The 17,845-nt window shown below is 44.7% G+C and overlaps 1 protein-coding gene across 1 annotated transcript in view; it reads left to right on the plus strand.

Moving 5' to 3' along the window:
• Positions 1–6,422: 6,422 nt before the first annotated feature.
• Mettl24 (methyltransferase like 24) overlaps positions 6,423–17,845 on the plus strand; it is a 161,886-nt gene continuing 150,463 nt past the window's right edge. Inside the window, exon 1 of the mRNA XM_004660674.3 lies at positions 6,423–6,728. Within this exon, the coding sequence (XP_004660731.3) occupies positions 6,423–6,728 (306 nt within the window). The remainder of the gene's footprint in view (positions 6,729–17,845) is intronic.

Genomic DNA, 17,845 nt, shown 5'->3' on the forward strand with positions numbered 1-17,845 from the left:
TCTACCTGCCTGTTTCTGTAGCTCTCTCTCTCTCTCAAATAAATAAATAAACATAAAACTATTAAAAAATATACAAGAGACAATTGTTTATAGCAAGTATTAGTGAAAGTGTGGGAACTCAATATTGTGGATGGGGATGAAGATTGGCCCATGCATTGTGGGAAATAGGGTGTAGGCCCCTAAAGAAGAGTTGTCATGCAATCCAGCAATTCCTCTTCTGGGCACATACTCAAAGAAGATGAAACCACCACTTGTAAAGATATTTGTATTTACATGTCAATTACAGTATTTTTTTCATAATGGCCAAGAAATGGAAATGTTTGTCAATAAGTGGATAGAAAAGGAAAATATAGGACTGAATTGATGGTGTAAATAGTGGTATTACTGGTAGAAAGAGGGAAAGGAAATGGGAGAAAAAGGTCAAAAGGTACAAAATACAGACAGGTGGGATGAACAAGTTAAATGTCCAATAACTTCTGTCAATTAAGCTATTGCATTAAAAAACCCCAAAAACTATTGCAGGGGTTGGAGAGATGGCTTAGCAGTTAAGGTGTTTGCCTGCAAAGCCTAAGGACCCAGGTTCAATTCCCCAGTATCCATGTAAGCCAGATGCACAAGATGGTGCATATGTTTGGAATTCATTTGCAGTGGCTGGAGGTCCTGGTGTGCCTCTTCTCTCTCTCTCTCTCTCTCTCTGCCTCTTTCTCCCCACCTTCAAATAAGTAAATAAAAATGAAATACTTTTTAAACTATTGCAGCTGGGCGTGGTGGTGCACACCTTTAATCCCAGCACTTGGGAGGCAGTGGTAGGAGGATTGCTGTGAGTTCGAGGCCACCCTGAGACTATATGGTGAATTCCAGGTCAGCCTGGGCTAGAGTGAGACCCTATTTCAAAAAAAAAAAAAAAAAGATGCTATAGCTGGGCATTGTGGATCACGCCTTTAATCTGAGCACTTGGGAGGCAGAGGTAGGAGGATGGGTATGAGTGCAAGCAGTCTGGGACTACAGAGTGAAATACAGGTCAGCCTGGGCTAGAGTGAGACCCTACCTTGAAAAACCAAACAAAAAAAATTCCATTGAAGTGCTCTGACTAAATAAGTACGACATTTTCAAAACATATTTTTAAAAATATTTTTGTTTATTTTTATTTATTTGAAAGTGACACAGAGAGAGAAAGAGGCAGATAGAGAGACAGAATGGGTACGCCAGGGCCTCCGGCCACTGCTAAAGAACTCCAGATGCGTGCGCCTCCTTGTGCATCTGGCTAACGTGGGTCCTGGAGAATCGAGCCTCGAACCGGGATCCTTAGGCTTCACAGGCAAGCGCTTAACCACTAAGCCATCTCTCCAGCCCTCAAAACATATTTTCATTTATTATTTATTTGCAAGCAGAGATAGAAAGAAACCAACCAGGGTCTCCTGACACTGCAACCAAACCCTAGACACATGCACCACTAAGTGCATCTGACTCTATGTGGGTACTAAGGAATTGGATCCAGGCTGTCAGGCCCTGCAAGCAAGCCCCTTAACCACTGAACCCCCTGTACAGTCCCAAGCACTATGATTTTACTTACCCAAGGATAGTTTCACGTACCTCAGGATAACTGAGGGGTAAAAATATTAAATGGAAGTTTCCACAAATAAATAGTTCACAAGTTTTAAATTTCATACTGTTTGATAGCGTATGAATGAGCCACCACTGTGTTCAACGTTTCCATCTGAAAACATGACGTGCACTTCAACCATCAGTAGACATGTCAGTCATCAGACTGATCATGGTGGGATCGCAATGCTTGTGCATAGAGCTCAGTACTAGCCATTTGGGGTTGGATGAAATCTGTGGGGTAAGGGGATGTGACTACTACAGATGAGGTACTCTTGCTCCCCTAAGATAGGAACTATGGAGGATTACAGATGCGTTAAGCTGGCTGCTTCACCAGAGTACTCATTTTACTAGCCATGTCCTGGAATGCCATATTGTAAACTACTAGGATGCACAACTAATTTTATTTATTTATTCTTTTTAAATAACTTGATTTATTTATTTACAAGGAGAGAAAAGGGGAGGGGGAAGAATGGGCACACCAGGGCCTCTAGCTGCTGCAAATGAACTCCAGACACATGTGCCACTTTGGACATCTAGCTTTATGTGGGTACTGGGGAATTGAACTCAGATAGTTAGGCTTTGCAGGTAAGTGCCTTAACCACTGAGCTATCTCTACAGCCCTGGGCCCATTCTTTATTGTGGACAATTATCCTTTGCCTGGAGACTGTTTCACAGTATTCTTGGTCTCTACCCATTAGGTTCCAATAGCATCCTCCCTTTCTCCCAACCTCTAATAATCAAAACTGTCTTCAGACATTGTCACATGCTCACTTAGGAGGCAAAATTACCCCTGGTTGAGAACCACTGCACTACAGCACATGTGTGAATTGAGATGTGTGGTGTCTATGAGATTAGCAACAAAACACCTTTTCATTTGTTTTGTTGGCTAAAAGTCTGAAAAAAAATACTGTGTTAACTGACTTGCACATTTCATTAACCCACATATGATACAATGGTTAATGGTTATCTGCATGTTTGAAACCTATACAGAAATGACCAAGACAAGTTCACGTCTATGAGAAAAGCAAAAGTCATGGATGAAAGATGCTTGTCAGCTATGACACTGATAGATCAGATTGGCCTTGCCAGCTACCAATGGACCCTTTGGTAAGACTGATATTTTCACAATATTTGTTCTTCCAGTCCAAGAACAAGGGGTGTCTTTGCATTTCCTAATGTCTTCTGCAATATCTTGCTTGAGTGTTTGAAGTTTTCATTGTAGAGATCCTTCACTTCCTTGTTTAGATTTATTCCAATGTACTTGATTATTCTTCTTTGAGGCAGTTGTGAATGGGAGTGATTCCTGGATTTCATCGTCTGTATGTTTGTTGTTAGTATATAGAAAAGCTACTGATTTCTGTGTATTTATTTTGTATATATACTGCTACACTGCTAAAAGTGTTTATCAGCTCTAACAGTTTGCTGGTAGAGTCTTTAGGGTCCTTTATAGATAGAATCATATCACCTGCAAATAATGATAATTTGATCTCTTCCTTTATAATTTGTATCCCTTTTATGAGTGTCTCTTAAGACTTCCAGAACTATATTAAATAAGAGTGGGGACAGTGGACACCCTTGTCTTGTTCCTGATTTTAGGGGAAAAGCTTCAAGTTTTTCCCCATTTAGTATTATGTTGGCTGTAGGTTTGTCATAAATAGCCTTTATTATGTTGAGATATGTTCCTTCTATTCCCAGTTTCTGTAGGACTTTTACCATGAAGAGATGCTGGATTTTATCAAATGCCTTTTCTGCATCTATTGAGATGATCATGTGGTTTTTGTCCTTCAGGCCATTTATATAATGTATAACCTTTATCAATTTGTATATGCTAAACCATCCCTGCATCTCTGGGATAAAGCCTAATTGGTTGGGGTGAATGATCTTTTTGATATTCTTGTATTCTGTTTGCCAATATTTTGTTGAGAAATTTTGCATCTGCATTCAAAAGGAAAATTGGTTCATAAATTATTTTCATTGTTCTTTGTCTGACTTTGATATCAGGGTTATGCTGGCTTCATGGGAGGAACTTGGTAGTATTCCTTCCTTTTCTATTTTATAGAAAAGTTTGAGAAACATTGGTGTTAGTTCTTCCGTGAATGTCTGGTAAAATTCACCAATGATTCCATTTGGGCCTGGGCTTTTTTTTGGTTCAAGGATTGTTTATAAGTGCTTGGATCTCCATACTTGTTATGGGTCTATTTAAGTTGTTAATCTCATATTGTTTTTATTTTGGTAGGTCATATAACTCAAGGAAATCACACATTTCTTTCAGATTTTCAGACTCAGTGGCATATATGTTCTTAAAGTTTGTCCTTATGAGTTTATGAATTTCTTTGGGATCTTTTTCATCTCTAATTTTTTTAATTTGTGTCTATTCTCTCTTTTCTTTGGGTCAAATATGTGAAGGGTTTATCAATCTTGTTTATTCTTTCAAAGAACCCACTCTCATTGATTCTTTGTATTTTTTTTATTTATTTCTGCCTTAATCTTGATTATTTCTTCCTGTTTCTTCTTTTGCCAAGGCTTTAAGGTGAAGCATTAAGTTGTTTACTTGTGAACTCTTTTTTTTGTTTGTTTTTCGAGGTAGGGTCTCACTCTAGCTCAGGCTGACCTGGAATTCACTCTGTAGTCTCAGGGTGGTCTCGAACTCACAGTGATCCTCCTACCTCTGCCTCCTGAGTACTGGATTAAAGGTGTGTGCCACCACACACGGCTACTTGTGAACTCTTTAATTTCTTTTTTATTTATTTATTTTTTTAATATTTTTTTTAAACTTTTATTTATTATTATTATTATTTGAAAGCGACAGACACAGAGAGAAAGACAGATAGAGGGAGAGAGAGAGAATGGGCGCACCAGGGCTTCCAGCCTCTGCAAACGAACTCCAGACGCGTGCGCCCCCTTGTGCATCTGGCTAACGTGGGACCTGGGGAACTGAGCCTCGAACCGGGGTCCTTAGGCTTCACAGGCAAGCGCTTAACCGCTAAGCCAGCTCTCCAGCCCAACTCTTTAATTTCTTAATGTAGGCACTTCAATTTCCCTCTTAGGACTGTCTTTATCTGTCCCCAAGGTTTTGGTATGTTGCATTCTCAGCATTATGGTGTCATAATCTTTACACAATGCCACTAATTTCAGTATTCAGTCCTTATGAAATATTGGTAATCCCACCATATCCTGTCCCACAGGAAACCCAAAACAGAAAGGTTAAGGGCTTGTCAGATACGTCACATTGCTGAATGGGAGGGGCCTGATTCAATCACAGTTCAAGTAAATATAGGGCGGGAGGCTTCCCCTTATAGTTTGTGTGAAGAAAAATGTATTTAAAACAAAGTTCATCTGCAATTTTTCAGGGTGGGTGGAGGCGGCTATATCTGTCTGTCTAAAAGAAAAAACGAAAGAACAGAAAGCTATAATGAAGCCTTCAGGAGCCTGCAGACCTGCTGTGGCTGGGAATGGACTCCATTGGGTTGGGCAGGGTTTTTTATATGTAGAAGAACAGGGTAAGTGCTCTGTCCCGTGACAAAGAATAAATTGGGTCTTTCCTCTGCCAGGAAGGGAAGAGAATTTCAGAGAGGAAAGCTCTCTTTAGAAATTTTCCAAAATTCAAATGGGGACGGTCTGGGGCTCCAGACTGGTTTTCATTTGTCCATGTTGCAGGCTAAGGGGAGAAAAGAAGGGGTTTGCAGGGACAGCCTGCACAGAAGAATGAATAATGCACCCATAAAACACCCAAGTGAAGAGATTTGGTCATGGTTTTGGGGGGAGGGAAACCAGGCTTGGTGGCACACAGCTTTGATCCCAGCACTCAGGAGGCTGAGGCCAGAGGGTTGCTGTGAGTTCGAGGCCAGCCTGATGCTACAGAGTAAGTTCCAGATCAGCCTGGACCCGAGAGTGAGACTCTACCTAGTCAATCAAAACTTACGTAAACTTAGCATTCAAACTAACACAAACCGGTGGTGGAAAACCAACAATGGAAATTGGAACGGCCAACCCCGGGGCTTCTGGCTCTGAAGCAGTCTGATTAATTAAGGTCAAGGTGATGATGGGAATACCAGCTGGGGAGCATTTTGCCCAAAGATAAATTTGTCCCTCTGTATCTCTGCAAGACAGCAGGGAGGTGTGTGTTTGGAGCTAAATTAATTTGATTTACATCATGCCATGGTAACTTCTGTTCTGTCAGATGTCTTCGCTGGCTTTTCCCTCTCCCTCTCCACCCCCACACGTTTCATAACACCGAGAGAAAGCACGGGTTGGCTTCAGGCAGAATTTAGAAACGGAATAACTCTTAATTTGATTCTCCTGCATCAAGTGCGATTCTCTCTTCCTCTTATTTCTTGAGGGAGAGAAGTTGTAAACCGGCGCATAAGTATGATTTATTTTTATATCGTGCTTAATGGCACACACTGCTTTACAGTCAGAACCTACCCTCACCTACCCTCTTCCCTCTTCCCCAGGGTTCGCAATAATGCTAACATCAGAAAATGAAGTCAGGACTCCATGCGCTGGCTTTGGGGAGTCGGTGTGTGGGGGGGGCTCCTGAGTGACCCCAGTTCAGCCAGCCAAGCAGCCCTGGCTCTGTCCTCCTCCTCCAGGCTCTGGGGAATGCTGGGGGACTTCCTGGGTGACCCCCGTTCAACCAGCCAGGCATCCTGGGTCTGGCCCACCGCCCCTGCAGCAGGGCAGGATAAGGTTACGCCGGGCCTCCCCGGAGGGAGGCGGTCCGAGCCCGCGCCCCGGTCCGCGGAGGGAGTTCCCCCCAGTCGTCGGATCGAGCCCAGAGGGACGGGATCCCGGGAGCCGCCCGGCGGGTACCGGCCATGGGCAGGGAGAGGCCGCGGGCGCGGGGTTGCGGCTCCCGGCCTCGCTGGCTGCTGGGCGCCGCGCTGCTGCTGGGCCTGCGGCTGTGCGCGGAGCTGCGGCGCGCCGACCCCGGAGTCCCGGCCCGCCGCGCCCCGCCGCCCGCGCCCCCCGCGCCCCCCGCGCCCACGCCCGGCCCCGCGCGCCGCGCCAGCCGCCGCCAGGTGACCTACGTGCGCAGCGGGCGCCGGGCGCCGCCGGGGGTCGCGGGGAACCGCACGCCCCAGCCCAGCTGCTGCGCCCCGCGTGGGCGCCCCCGCTGGAAGGTCAGTGGTAAACCGAGAGAACTCACTCGGGCCTTGGCACTCTGGGGTGGAGCCCCGTGCCCCTGCAGTCCCCCCATCCGTGGCACCCCAAAGCTTTCCTCTTCTTGCTACCTGGCGGCCTCCTGGAGCCCTCCCAGGTCCCTTCGGTCCCGTGCCACGTAGGATAGGAAGAGGGACGGAGCAGAGTTCACCCAGCGCTCAGCCAGCACTTGCGGAACATCCGCTGTGGGGGTTGCCCGCCTCTAGACACAGAGCGAAGGACCGGCAGGATAGGGAAAGAAAGGAGGCACAGTGGCCATTAAGTGACACCTTCTCCTTGGTACCACCCAGTTTCCCCCAGGCGGCCTGGACCAAGCCGGGGGCGTAGCCACCGTGGATGGCTGGTCCACTGCCTTCACTGTGGTGAAATCCCAGAGATCTCCCAGCGGAATTGCCCCCATCCCCTCCCCAGGCGTTGACAGGGTGATTGGCTGGCGCAAGGTGAGAAGTCGAGCCCCCAGCACCGCTTAATGGGAAAATAATTGGATCCTCAAGGACCCAAGAATGGGGTTGCTCTTCCTGCCTCATTAGCTTCTTGCCTTACACCTCATTGAGTAGGCAGATTTTAACCTCTGATTGTTAAGCCTCTGGCCTCCCCTCCCTCCCTTTTTTGGAGTTCATCATTTACATGGTACTTAAGAGTGAGATGACTGAGAACTGAATCCACTACGCCTGCCTGATCTGTCCCTTTCTTTTGGTCCTAACCCCCTTCTCCCTCCCTCCCTCTCTCTCTCTCTCTATCTCTCTCTCTCTATCTCTCTCTATCTCTCTCTCCCTCTCTCTCTCTCTCTCTCTCTGTGTGTGTGTGTGTGTGTGTGTATGGGTAACTCTAACCTACTTTTAAATTTTTGACATTGTGTTCTTTCCTTTATTTGAGAGAAAGAGGAGGGGGAGGGGAAGGAAGGAGGGAGAGACAGAGAGAGGGAAGGGTACCTTTGGGTATACCAGGGCCTCTGACTGCTTCAAACAAACTCCAGATGCACACACTATTTTGCACATCTGGCCTCACATGAGTACTAAGAATGGGAAGGCCAGAAGCCTTTGCAAGCAAGCACCGTGAACTGCTAAGCCATCTCCCCAGAACCTAATCTACTTTTTAAATTCCCCCACCATTTTTTTCACTACTTTCCTTCCCCATTTCCTCTTCAGACCTGGAGCGCTGTCTTCCCACACCGCGGTTGCCGACAGTGTTCTTTTCCCGTGTGAACTGTTTTCTGTCTCAGAAATGTAGCTCCTATGTACAGACTTAATTAGCTCTTCTAGAAGGAAGAACCTCTTCCTTCTCACGTTGCCCCATGATAGTGTTAAGCATTTAACAACTGTGGCCAAGAGCTACACTGGATCTTGGGGTGCTGGGGCACAAGAAGAGTTCAAAGTTGTGGTAGTGGTGGGGTGCAGTGGTGTAACAGTGCCTACAGGACTGGAATCTGCTGAAGGAAGAGTCCGAAACGGAGAATAAGTAGAGGACATTGGAGTGCGGGCTTGACGTTTAAGAGATTGACTTCTGGGCTGGAGAAATGGCTGGACAGTTAAAAGCACTTACCTGCAAAGCCTGCCTGTTCAATTTACCAGCAGCTGTCCCCCAACCCCCACACAACCACACAAAATAAAAATAAAAAACAGGGCTGGAGAGATGGCTTAGCTGTTAAGCGCTTGCCTGTGAAGCCTAAGGACCCCGGTTCGAGGCTCGGTTCCCCAGGTCCCACGTTAGCCAGATGCACAAGGGGGCGCACGCGTCTGGAGTTCGTTTGCAGAGGCTGGAAGCCCTGGCGCGCCCATTCTCTCTCTTTTCCTCTATCTGTCTTTCTCTCAGTGTCTGTGGCTCTCAAATAAATAAATAAATAATTTTAAAAAAATCCTATTTATTAAAAAATAAAAAATAAAAAAATAAAAAACATACCCAGAAGCACAAAGTGGTGGACCCACCGCGTCTGGAGTTCATCTTTAGTGGTATGCATTCATTCATGTTCACTGTCTCTCTCTCCTTGTCTCTCTTAAATAAATATTTTTAAAAGTTCAACTTTCATTTGCCTCTCTGTGGAGGTCCTCAAATGTCCTTGATACTTTTTACCCTACTTTGTACTTTTCCTTTCAGCTTCACTGTCAACATCTGTTGTTTCAGCTGTTACCTGTCTAAGAACTCCTCTTAAATCTTTACCTCCACTTCAGAAAACGGTGTTGGTCCCTGAGCCTGTTTTACAGATGGCTTCAAGCTCACCTCCATCCCTCTAGCAAGCTGGAGCAGAAATCTGGGCTGAAAACGGGCTGGGTGGGAGATGTGGAGGTGGAAGGCAGTGGATCACAGGATGTATCTTGAAGGTACGGGAAGAGCAGGCAATTTCTGTTTGCTTTGCTTTGGGTAGATGAACAGGAAGGAGGTACTGGCTCCAGCTAACTAAAGTTTGAAATAGCTTTTAGACCTTCCCGTGACCATGTCAAATAGATAGTTGCATGTGTGATTCTGGGGCTTGCAGGCCATGTCCAAGTTGAAGCAGGGGCTTGGGACACTAAACTTGTGAAGCTTTGTGAGATTAACTAGGGAGTGAGTATAGGGAACAAGGACAGGAAACTGGTATGTGAGCACCGCAGGAAAGGAAACAAAACCAAAAGGAAGAAAACAAAAAGCAAAATTTTAGCATGCCACCTAGCATGTTGAACATGGAATAACAGTGGCTTTAATTTCGCTAGGTTGTTCCAGCCCGTTAGCTGCAGCCATTCCTCAAATATAATTTCTTTCTTTTCTTTTCTTTTGATTTATTTGTTTTTTGAGGTAGGGTCACGCTCTAGCCCAGGCTGACATGGAATTCACTATGTAGTCTCGGGGTGACCTCAAACTCATGGCAATCCTTTTACCTCTGCCTCCTGAACTCTGGGATTAAATGTGTGCACCACCATGCCCAGCTAAATATAATTTCTAGTAGGGCTAGAGAGATTGCTCAGTGGGTAAAACAGTTGCCTGCAAAGCCTAAGAACCCAGGTTCGATTCCCCAGTTCCCAAATAAAGCCAGAAACACAAAGTGGCGCATGCACCTGGAGTTTGTTTTCAGTGACTAGAGGCCCTAGCATACCCATTCTCTCCCTCCTCTGTGCATGCGCGCTCTCTCTCTCTCTCTCTTTCCGTCTTTCTGCTTGCAAATAAATAAAAAAATATTTTTAACAAATATAATTTCTCATAACTTATTCCCATCCTTTTGGTGTATGCCACTTCCTTTACTGCACACCGGTGTCCTGCTTCCAGGCAGCTTCAGGTCCTGTCCATCCCTGAACATCCAGTCAAGGTTCATTGAGAAAATAGGCCTGTTTCCATGCTGATCTCTCCCGGGTCTGGGATGGCAACAGCAATCAACACCTTCTGTGAGTTGCTTTGTTCATCTGGAGGCCTGGTATGCACCTCAATGGAATGATTCCTCTCAGGTGGGACGGATGCCACTTTCCACAGTGAACCCTAGTATAAGGTTACTGTGGATTACCAAGTAAAAGAACCATATTCTTTTTTTTAAAATTTTTGTTTGTCTTTATTTATTTATTTGAGAGCAACAGGTAGAGAGAGAGAGAGAGAGAGAGAGAGAGAGAGAGAGAGAGAGGGAGGGAGGGAGAGAATGGGCACGTCAGGGCTTCCAGCCACTGCAAACTCCAGACGCATGTGCCCCCTTGTGCATCTGGCTAACGTGGGTCCTGGGGAACTGAGCCTCGAACCGGGGTCCTCAGGCTTCACAGGCAAGCGCTTAACTGCTAAGCCATCTCCCCAGCCCAAGAACCATGTTCTTACTGCTTTAGTCTGTCATGAATAACTCTAAATGCTTTTATTACATATCCATAAGAAAAGTGCTGGGGAGATGGCTCAGCAGTTAAAAGAGCTTCCTTACAAATATGTCAGGCAGGAGTAAGCAGGCTGATTACTATTATAAAAGCATTACATTATTAGGCTCTTATGAAAAAATTTTTTCCCTGGTTTTCCTTCCCTGTAGCTATTTATTTTCAGGGTATATATATCTAACGTCACCATGTTCCAGCATGGGGGAGGATCTTGAATTTGTGTCATTTCACCGGTATTTCATAGTTAAGTTAAAATATTTCTCAAAACTGGAAAGACCAGTTTTCTGATCTGCCTCTTCAGTCCTGAGAACAGAGCTCCGTGTCCTACATCTCTCTGGGGACAAATCTTGTTTCTTTTGAAGCTCACACCAACATGATGTAAGTTGAATGCACCATTAAGTAACTGAAATAAAGTCTGGAAGGTATTTATTTTTATTTTTTATTTTTTGTTTGTTTACTTTTTAAATTTATTTATTTTTTATTGACAACTTCCATGATTATAAGCAATATCCCATAGTAATTCCTTCCCTTCCCCAACTTTCCCCTTTGAAACGCCACTCTCCATCATAGCTCCTCCCCCTCAATCAGTCTCTCTTTTATTTTATTTTATTTTTTTAAAATTTTTTATTTATTTATTTGAGAGCGACAGACAGAGAGAGAAAGACAGATAGAGGGAGAGAGAGAGAATGGGCGCGCCAGGGCTTCCAGCCTCTGCAAACGAACTCCAGACGTGTGCACCCCCTTGTGCATCTGGCTAACGTGGGACCTGGGGAACTGAGCCTCGAACCGGGGTCCTTAGGCTTCACAGGCAAGCGCTTAACCGCTAAGCCATCTCTCCAGCCCTCTCTTTTATTTTTATGTCATGATCTTTTCCTCCTATTATGATGGTCTTGTGTAGGTAGTTAGTATTTATTAACCTCCCTTCATTTGATTTTAATATTACTTGTTGAAAATGTTTTTTAAATTTTATTTATTTATTTGCAAGCAGAGAGAGAGATAGAGAGAGAGAAAATGAGCATGCCGGGGCCTCTAGCCACTGCAAACAAACTCCAGATGCATGTTCCCCTTGTGCATCTGGTTTACATGGGTCCTGGGGAATTGAACCTGGGTCCTTTGGCTTCACAGGCAAATGCCTTAACCACTATGCCATTTATCCAGCCCTTGTTGAAAATATTAATGTACACTTATATGAGGTTCTTGGTTCCTTTTCCCTAGTCACTGACCAGATTGGTAAGGGACAGCAAGTTCCATTTGATTTTTCTTATATATTTATTTATTTGTAATCAGAGAGAGAGAGAGAACAAGAACGAACTCCTGGGCTTCCTCCTGCTGCAAATGAACTCCAGATGCATGCGTCACTTTGTGCATCTGGCTTTACTTGGGTACTGGGGTATCAAACCTGAGCCTTTAGGCTTTACAAGCAAGCGTCTAAACTCTCCAGTCCTAACAATTATCTTTTGAGATGCATTTTTCAGGGTGGATGAAAACCTGCAGGAATTGGGTCGCAATGTTTCCATGCTTTTTTTTTTTTTTTTTTTGGCAGGTGTAAGAGGTACAAAAATCCAGCAGATATATTACCACCTTAATTATAGTTCATGCTGCTCTGAAAAAAATGATGTGCTATTAAAAAAGAGAGAAGTGGACTGGAGAGATAGTTCAACAGTTAAGGCACTTGCCTGGAAAGCCTAACGATCCGAGTTTGATTCTCCAGTACCCATGTAAAGCCAGATGCACAAAGTGGTGCGTGCATCTGGAGTTTGTTTGTGGCAGCTGGTGGCTTTTGTACCCTTTTTCTCTTCCTCTCCCCTACTCTCTCTTTCTCTGCTTCTCTATGCTTACAAATAAATAAAAATATTTTGAAAAGAGGGCTGGAGAGATGGCTTAGCGGTTAAGCGCTTGCCTGTGAAGCCTAAGGACCCCGGTTCGAGGCTCGGTTCCCCAGGTCCCACGTTAGCCAGATGCACAAGGGGGCGCACGCGTCTGGAGTTCGTTTGCAGAGGCTGAAGCCCTGGCGTGCCCATTCTCTCTCTCTCCCTCTATCTGTCTTTCTCTCTGTGTCTGTCACTCGCAAATAAATAAAAAAAAAAAAATTTAAAAAAAAATTTTGAAAAGAGAGAGAAGTGTAATCCTCATATCATTCTTTTCCTCTTCCTTCCTCCTTTTCTTTCACCAACTAATACAGCAAGCTCTAAATAGCATAAGTCCTCTTATGCATCAGAAGTTCTAATCCTGGAGCACCGGGAGCTGAGACCAAGTGATAGGTTATGGAGAAACACGGCCTGGGACCATCCTGGACTCCAGACATTCTTGTGTCATGCAGAATGTAAATATTTCATTAGAGTGCTTGATCTCTACACTTTGCACACTAAACATGCATAAAAGCATCACTGTAGGGCTGGAGAGATGGCTCAGTGGTTAAAGGCGCTTGCTTGCAAAAGCCTGCCTGCCTAGGTTCAGCCCAGGTTCAAGTCTCTAGTATCCATGTAAAGCCAGGGGTACAAAGTGGTGCATGCATCTGGAGTGCATTTACAGCAGCAATTAGTCCTGGTGTGCACAGTCTAGCTCTTCATCTCACTCCTTTCAAATAAATAAGTAGAATATTTTAAAAACACTGTAATCATGTTTTTTTAATTTTAATTTACTTATTTGTCAGCAACAGACACAGTGAGAAAGAGGGAGAGAGAGAGAGAGAGAGAGAGAGAGAGAGAGAGAGAGAGAATGGGCGTGCCAGGGCCTCCAGCCACTGCAAACGAACTCCAGACGCGTGCGCCCCCTTGTGCATCTGGCTAACGTGGGTCCTGGGAAATCAAGCCTCGAACCGGGGTCTTTAGTCTTCACAGGCAAGCGCTTAACTGCTAAGCCATCTCATCAGCCCAAACATTTTTATTTTGATGTGTGCTTCTGATTTTATTTGCTTTTGTTTTTAAATTTTTCCTATTTTATTTATTTGAGAGAGAGAAAAAAAGGAAGGGTGGGAATGAGAATAAGGGCACACCAGGACCTGTAGCCACTGCAAATGAACTCCAGACGTATGTGCTACCTTGTGCACCTGGCATTACATGGGTACTGGGGAATAGAACCTGTGTCCTTAGGCTTTGCAGGCCAGCGCCTTAACCACTAAGCCATACCTCTAGCCCCTTGTTTGTCTTCTTAAGTAGATTCATATAGGTAAAGTTTGTTTTGGGGGGGGCGGTAGGAGTTATAGAAGATTAGACATGGGTCTCCTTGACTTAGGCGTCTTACACAGCTCTTGGATGCATGTGCTATCTTAGAGGTTGATAGTCCACCTAAGAGACTTTTAACATGTAAGTTTCATTTGTTCAGGGGACACTTACTCAGGGCCAAGCTTCCTTCTGTCTTATCAGTAATATATTCCTTGACATTTAATATGTTGGCTTGAAAAGTGACTTCTGAGTCACTGAGCTACAGAACCCAGCAATGTGTTGGCTTGGCTGGTTAGTTACAGATCTTTTGGAACAATGTGTGTGGGGGTGGAGGGTGGAGGGTAGAGGGAGCTCTTTCCTCCTCTTCTGAAACCATATGACAAATGTGGTCTTTCTCTCATCTCCTCACCCTCCTCTTGCTTTTCTTATCTTATGGCTGTCAGCAAGGAGAACCAGCACCAGCGTAGTATGCCCCTGATCCTTCCAACTGCTTCAAAAGTTCTTATCTTCTCTAAAATAATACTTGAAAGTGGTTTTGAGTCCCTTGAGAAGCAGAGCTCAGCAGTCATTTCCAAGCCCTTGAATTTTTGCATATGTGCCTATACTTCTGTCCATCAGGGAGCAGCATGAATCCATCCTCTCCCAGTGTCCCCAGGAAGCCAGACCTTTTCATTTTAAACAAAATCAATGGTGGAGGGTAATTGAATGAGCTCCAGCAATATGTGGGTGTAAAGAGCTGTTGCTTAGTTTCATTTTTAAAAGCTGTTTTTTTTCTATTATTACAACTTTGATGTGCCTTCATCAGGAATCAAAGCTCTGTACTCCATCAGAACCCCACAGTTAGTTTCTCAGAGAGTATTTTGTGGGCAGAGGACTGCTAATGGAGGCTCTAGTGTTTTTCAACAACCAGTGGTAGAGATTTTAGGTATGGTGTGCAATTTGTGCAATCCATTTTCTTTAAAGAGAAGAATGTCTTGTCAGTTTTCTGGAATAGAATTGGATTTCCTTTTTAGCCTGTGGAGAGAACTGGGGCCTCATAGTTCACAGGGAGGCTGTGAAGGGTGGAGGGCCCTTGAGTTTTCATCTGAGCTGTGATACTCTGCTCTCCTTGTGTTTCTGAGGAGATGGGCTCTTTGTTCTATGATACACAGTAAGAAACAGGAGCCTGCTCATTTACCACAAACCACAGACCCACACAACAATCTCCCAGGGCTGATAAGCTTCTTTGAAATCAGCATCTGGGTCTCTAGATAGCCCACGCTGGACCCATTAGTTTTCCTGTGGAGGTTTCTGCTAAAGGAGAGTGGGAAATTTTACTTTCCAAGAATCCTTCTCAAGTGATTGAAAGAAAATTGAATTTTAGGAGTCTTATACCATAGGGTTATATGTAATTTAAACTAATAGCAAGCTAGGCTGTTAATAGGTGGCTCAGGAGGTAGTCCTAGCCCATGAATTTTGTTGGAATTACACAGTATTTATTTTCAGTAGTGGAGATCAAACTCACACATGCTAGGTAAGTGCTGTAGTACTGAGTGGCATTGCCATCTTAACTAATTATCTTTGTTGGGGTATCCAGTGCGATCAAGCTTACTGTTCCCCCCATTTACTTTACCTCTCTGACCTCTGAAGGCATTGGCAGTTAGAGAACCCTGAGCCAAATGTTCTTACATGAGCAGTTGTTTTTTTCCTAAAAAGTGACAGGCAAGGATAATGAATCTCACGGCTGGACATATCTGTGAGAACATTTCCACAGAGGATTGACTGAGGAGACCAGAATCACCTTGAATGTGGGTTTCTCCATCTTACAGGCTGGGGTGGGGAGGGCTTAGACTGAATACAGAGAGCAAAAATGTCAAATGAGTCCTAGCATTCCTTGCTCTCTGCTTCCTGATCCTGGCCTGCTGAGATGTGAGGCGTCCCAGTGCATGCTCCCGCCACCATGCATTCCTCATGCCTGCCCTTACATCTCGCTTTCCTCACTACCATGGGCAATAGTCTCCCTATCTATGAGCCAAAGCAAATACCTCTTCCCTGAAGTTGCTTCTCTTAGGTATTTCTATCACAGCCACAAGAAAAGTCATTGTATTAGCTACCTTCTCATTGCCGGGAGAACATGCCAAACACAAATAAGTTTAAGAGAGCAAGAGTTTATTTCAGTGTACAGTCCCAGGTCACAGCCCATCATGGGAGGAAGGTATGGCAGCAGGAGCTTGAAGCCGAATCAGCCACATTCAGCCCACAGCGAGGAAATAGTGAAGGATGCCAAAACTCAGCCAGCCCTCTCCTTTCTTTATAGTCACAGACTCCTGTCCATGAAATGCAGCCACCCACAGTTAAAGTAGCTAATGCAGATGTGTTACCCAGGGCCAGAACTGGATGTTGGGGAGGGTGATGGAAAAGGAACATAGTTAGTCAATGTCACGTTCTTGGTGGTAAACAAGAAAGTTGCTCCCTGGCCTAACTGAAGACAGTAAAAAAACAAAAAAGAAGGAAGAAGTAAAGGAATGTATTGGGAAACCTTAGGAATTCCTCACTGAATTGGAGAAGAGTTCAGTCATTTCTATGTAGAGGAGAGGAGAAGGTTTGCTCTGGAAATCTCAATATTACGAGTTCTTATCCTTCTCACTGTAGGGCCTCCAGAAGCTGGCTCACCTCGCTGCACTCTGGGGCTAGGTCTCTGATGTTCACCTTGGACTGGCCAGCTCTGGGCTCCTTCTCTAAACATAGCTGCTTTTGCTAGGGTCTAAACATTTTTATTTGCTCATATTTCATTCTTGCCAAACTTTATTATCTTTCATCCCCTTCTGCTCTGGACTGGTGTCAAACACACCAGTCAATTGCTTTTAAATTCAACTTTGAGTTCTTAGGACAGGGTTAGAATGCAGCCAGAATATCACAGGAATTGCCGCTGGCTCAGTTCCAGATAAAGCCCTTTGCCCCGCTGAAACCTTATGAGTCAAGACTCCACAGTCCATGCTTCTGTTGGCTTTCTGGTCTTCCAAATTCCCACTAGGATGACCCATTAGGCTCTGCTTATAGGATTGCAAGGCTTCTCTAGTCCATATCCCTACACATTCCTTCTTCAAACTAGTTCCAAAAGACTAAAAATTGCACATGGTAAGGTTCCTCACAACAACACCTGCACTTCTTGTACCAATTTTTCTGTAGCAGTTACCATCTCATTGCTGTGAAAAACACCTGACCAGAACAGCAGATGGGAGAAAAGGGTTTATTTCTGGCTTACAGTTTCAAGAAGTTTCATCATGGTGTGTGGGGGCGGGGGAAGAGGGAAGAATGGCAGAGCAGACAGCTGGGCATCCCATCTCCACAGCAGCAGGGAGGGAGAGAGTAAACTGGCTAGCACTGGCAAGCTAGGCTGGACTATAAAATCCCAGCAATGTCCTCCCATCTCCCAAAGGCCCCACAGCTTTCCTAAATTGTCACCAGCTGGGGATCCCATATTCACAACACATGAGCCTGTGCAGGACATTTCATTCTAACTACCACAGTACCTAAAACTAGATTATAGGATTTTTGTTTTGCTTCTTAATAACCTCAGGCCCTAGCATTACTTCTCTGTCTACAGTATTATTTTATTTAAAAATTTTATTTACTTGAGACAGAAAGAAGTCACACACACACACAAATACACACACAGAAGGGGAGAGAGAGGAGAGTGTGGGAGCCAGGACTTCCTACTTCTTCTGTAAGTGAAAGCCAGATACATGTGGCACTCTATGCATCTGGCTTTACATGGGTACTGGGGAATCAAACCCAGGCCATCAGGCATTGCAAGCAAGCACCGTTAATTGCTGAGCCATCTCTCCAGCCCCATACAGTACTCTTTTTTTTTGTTGTTTATTTTATTTATTTATTTGAGAGCTACAGACAGAGAGAGAAAGAGGCAGAGAGAGAGAGAGAGAGAGAGAGAGAGAGAGAGAGAGAGAGAGAGAGAGAGAATATGAATGGGTGCGCCAGGGCTTCCAGGCACTGCAAATGAACTCCAGATGTGTGCGCCCCCTTGTGCTTCTGGCTAACATGGGTCCTGGGGAATTGAGCCTCGAACCAGGGTCCTTAGGCTTCACAGGCGAGTGCTTA

The sequence above is a fragment of the Jaculus jaculus genome, chromosome 7, assembly GCF_020740685.1.
Source record: "Jaculus jaculus isolate mJacJac1 chromosome 7, mJacJac1.mat.Y.cur, whole genome shotgun sequence".
In the NCBI taxonomy this organism is placed as follows: domain Eukaryota; kingdom Metazoa; phylum Chordata; class Mammalia; order Rodentia; family Dipodidae; genus Jaculus; species Jaculus jaculus.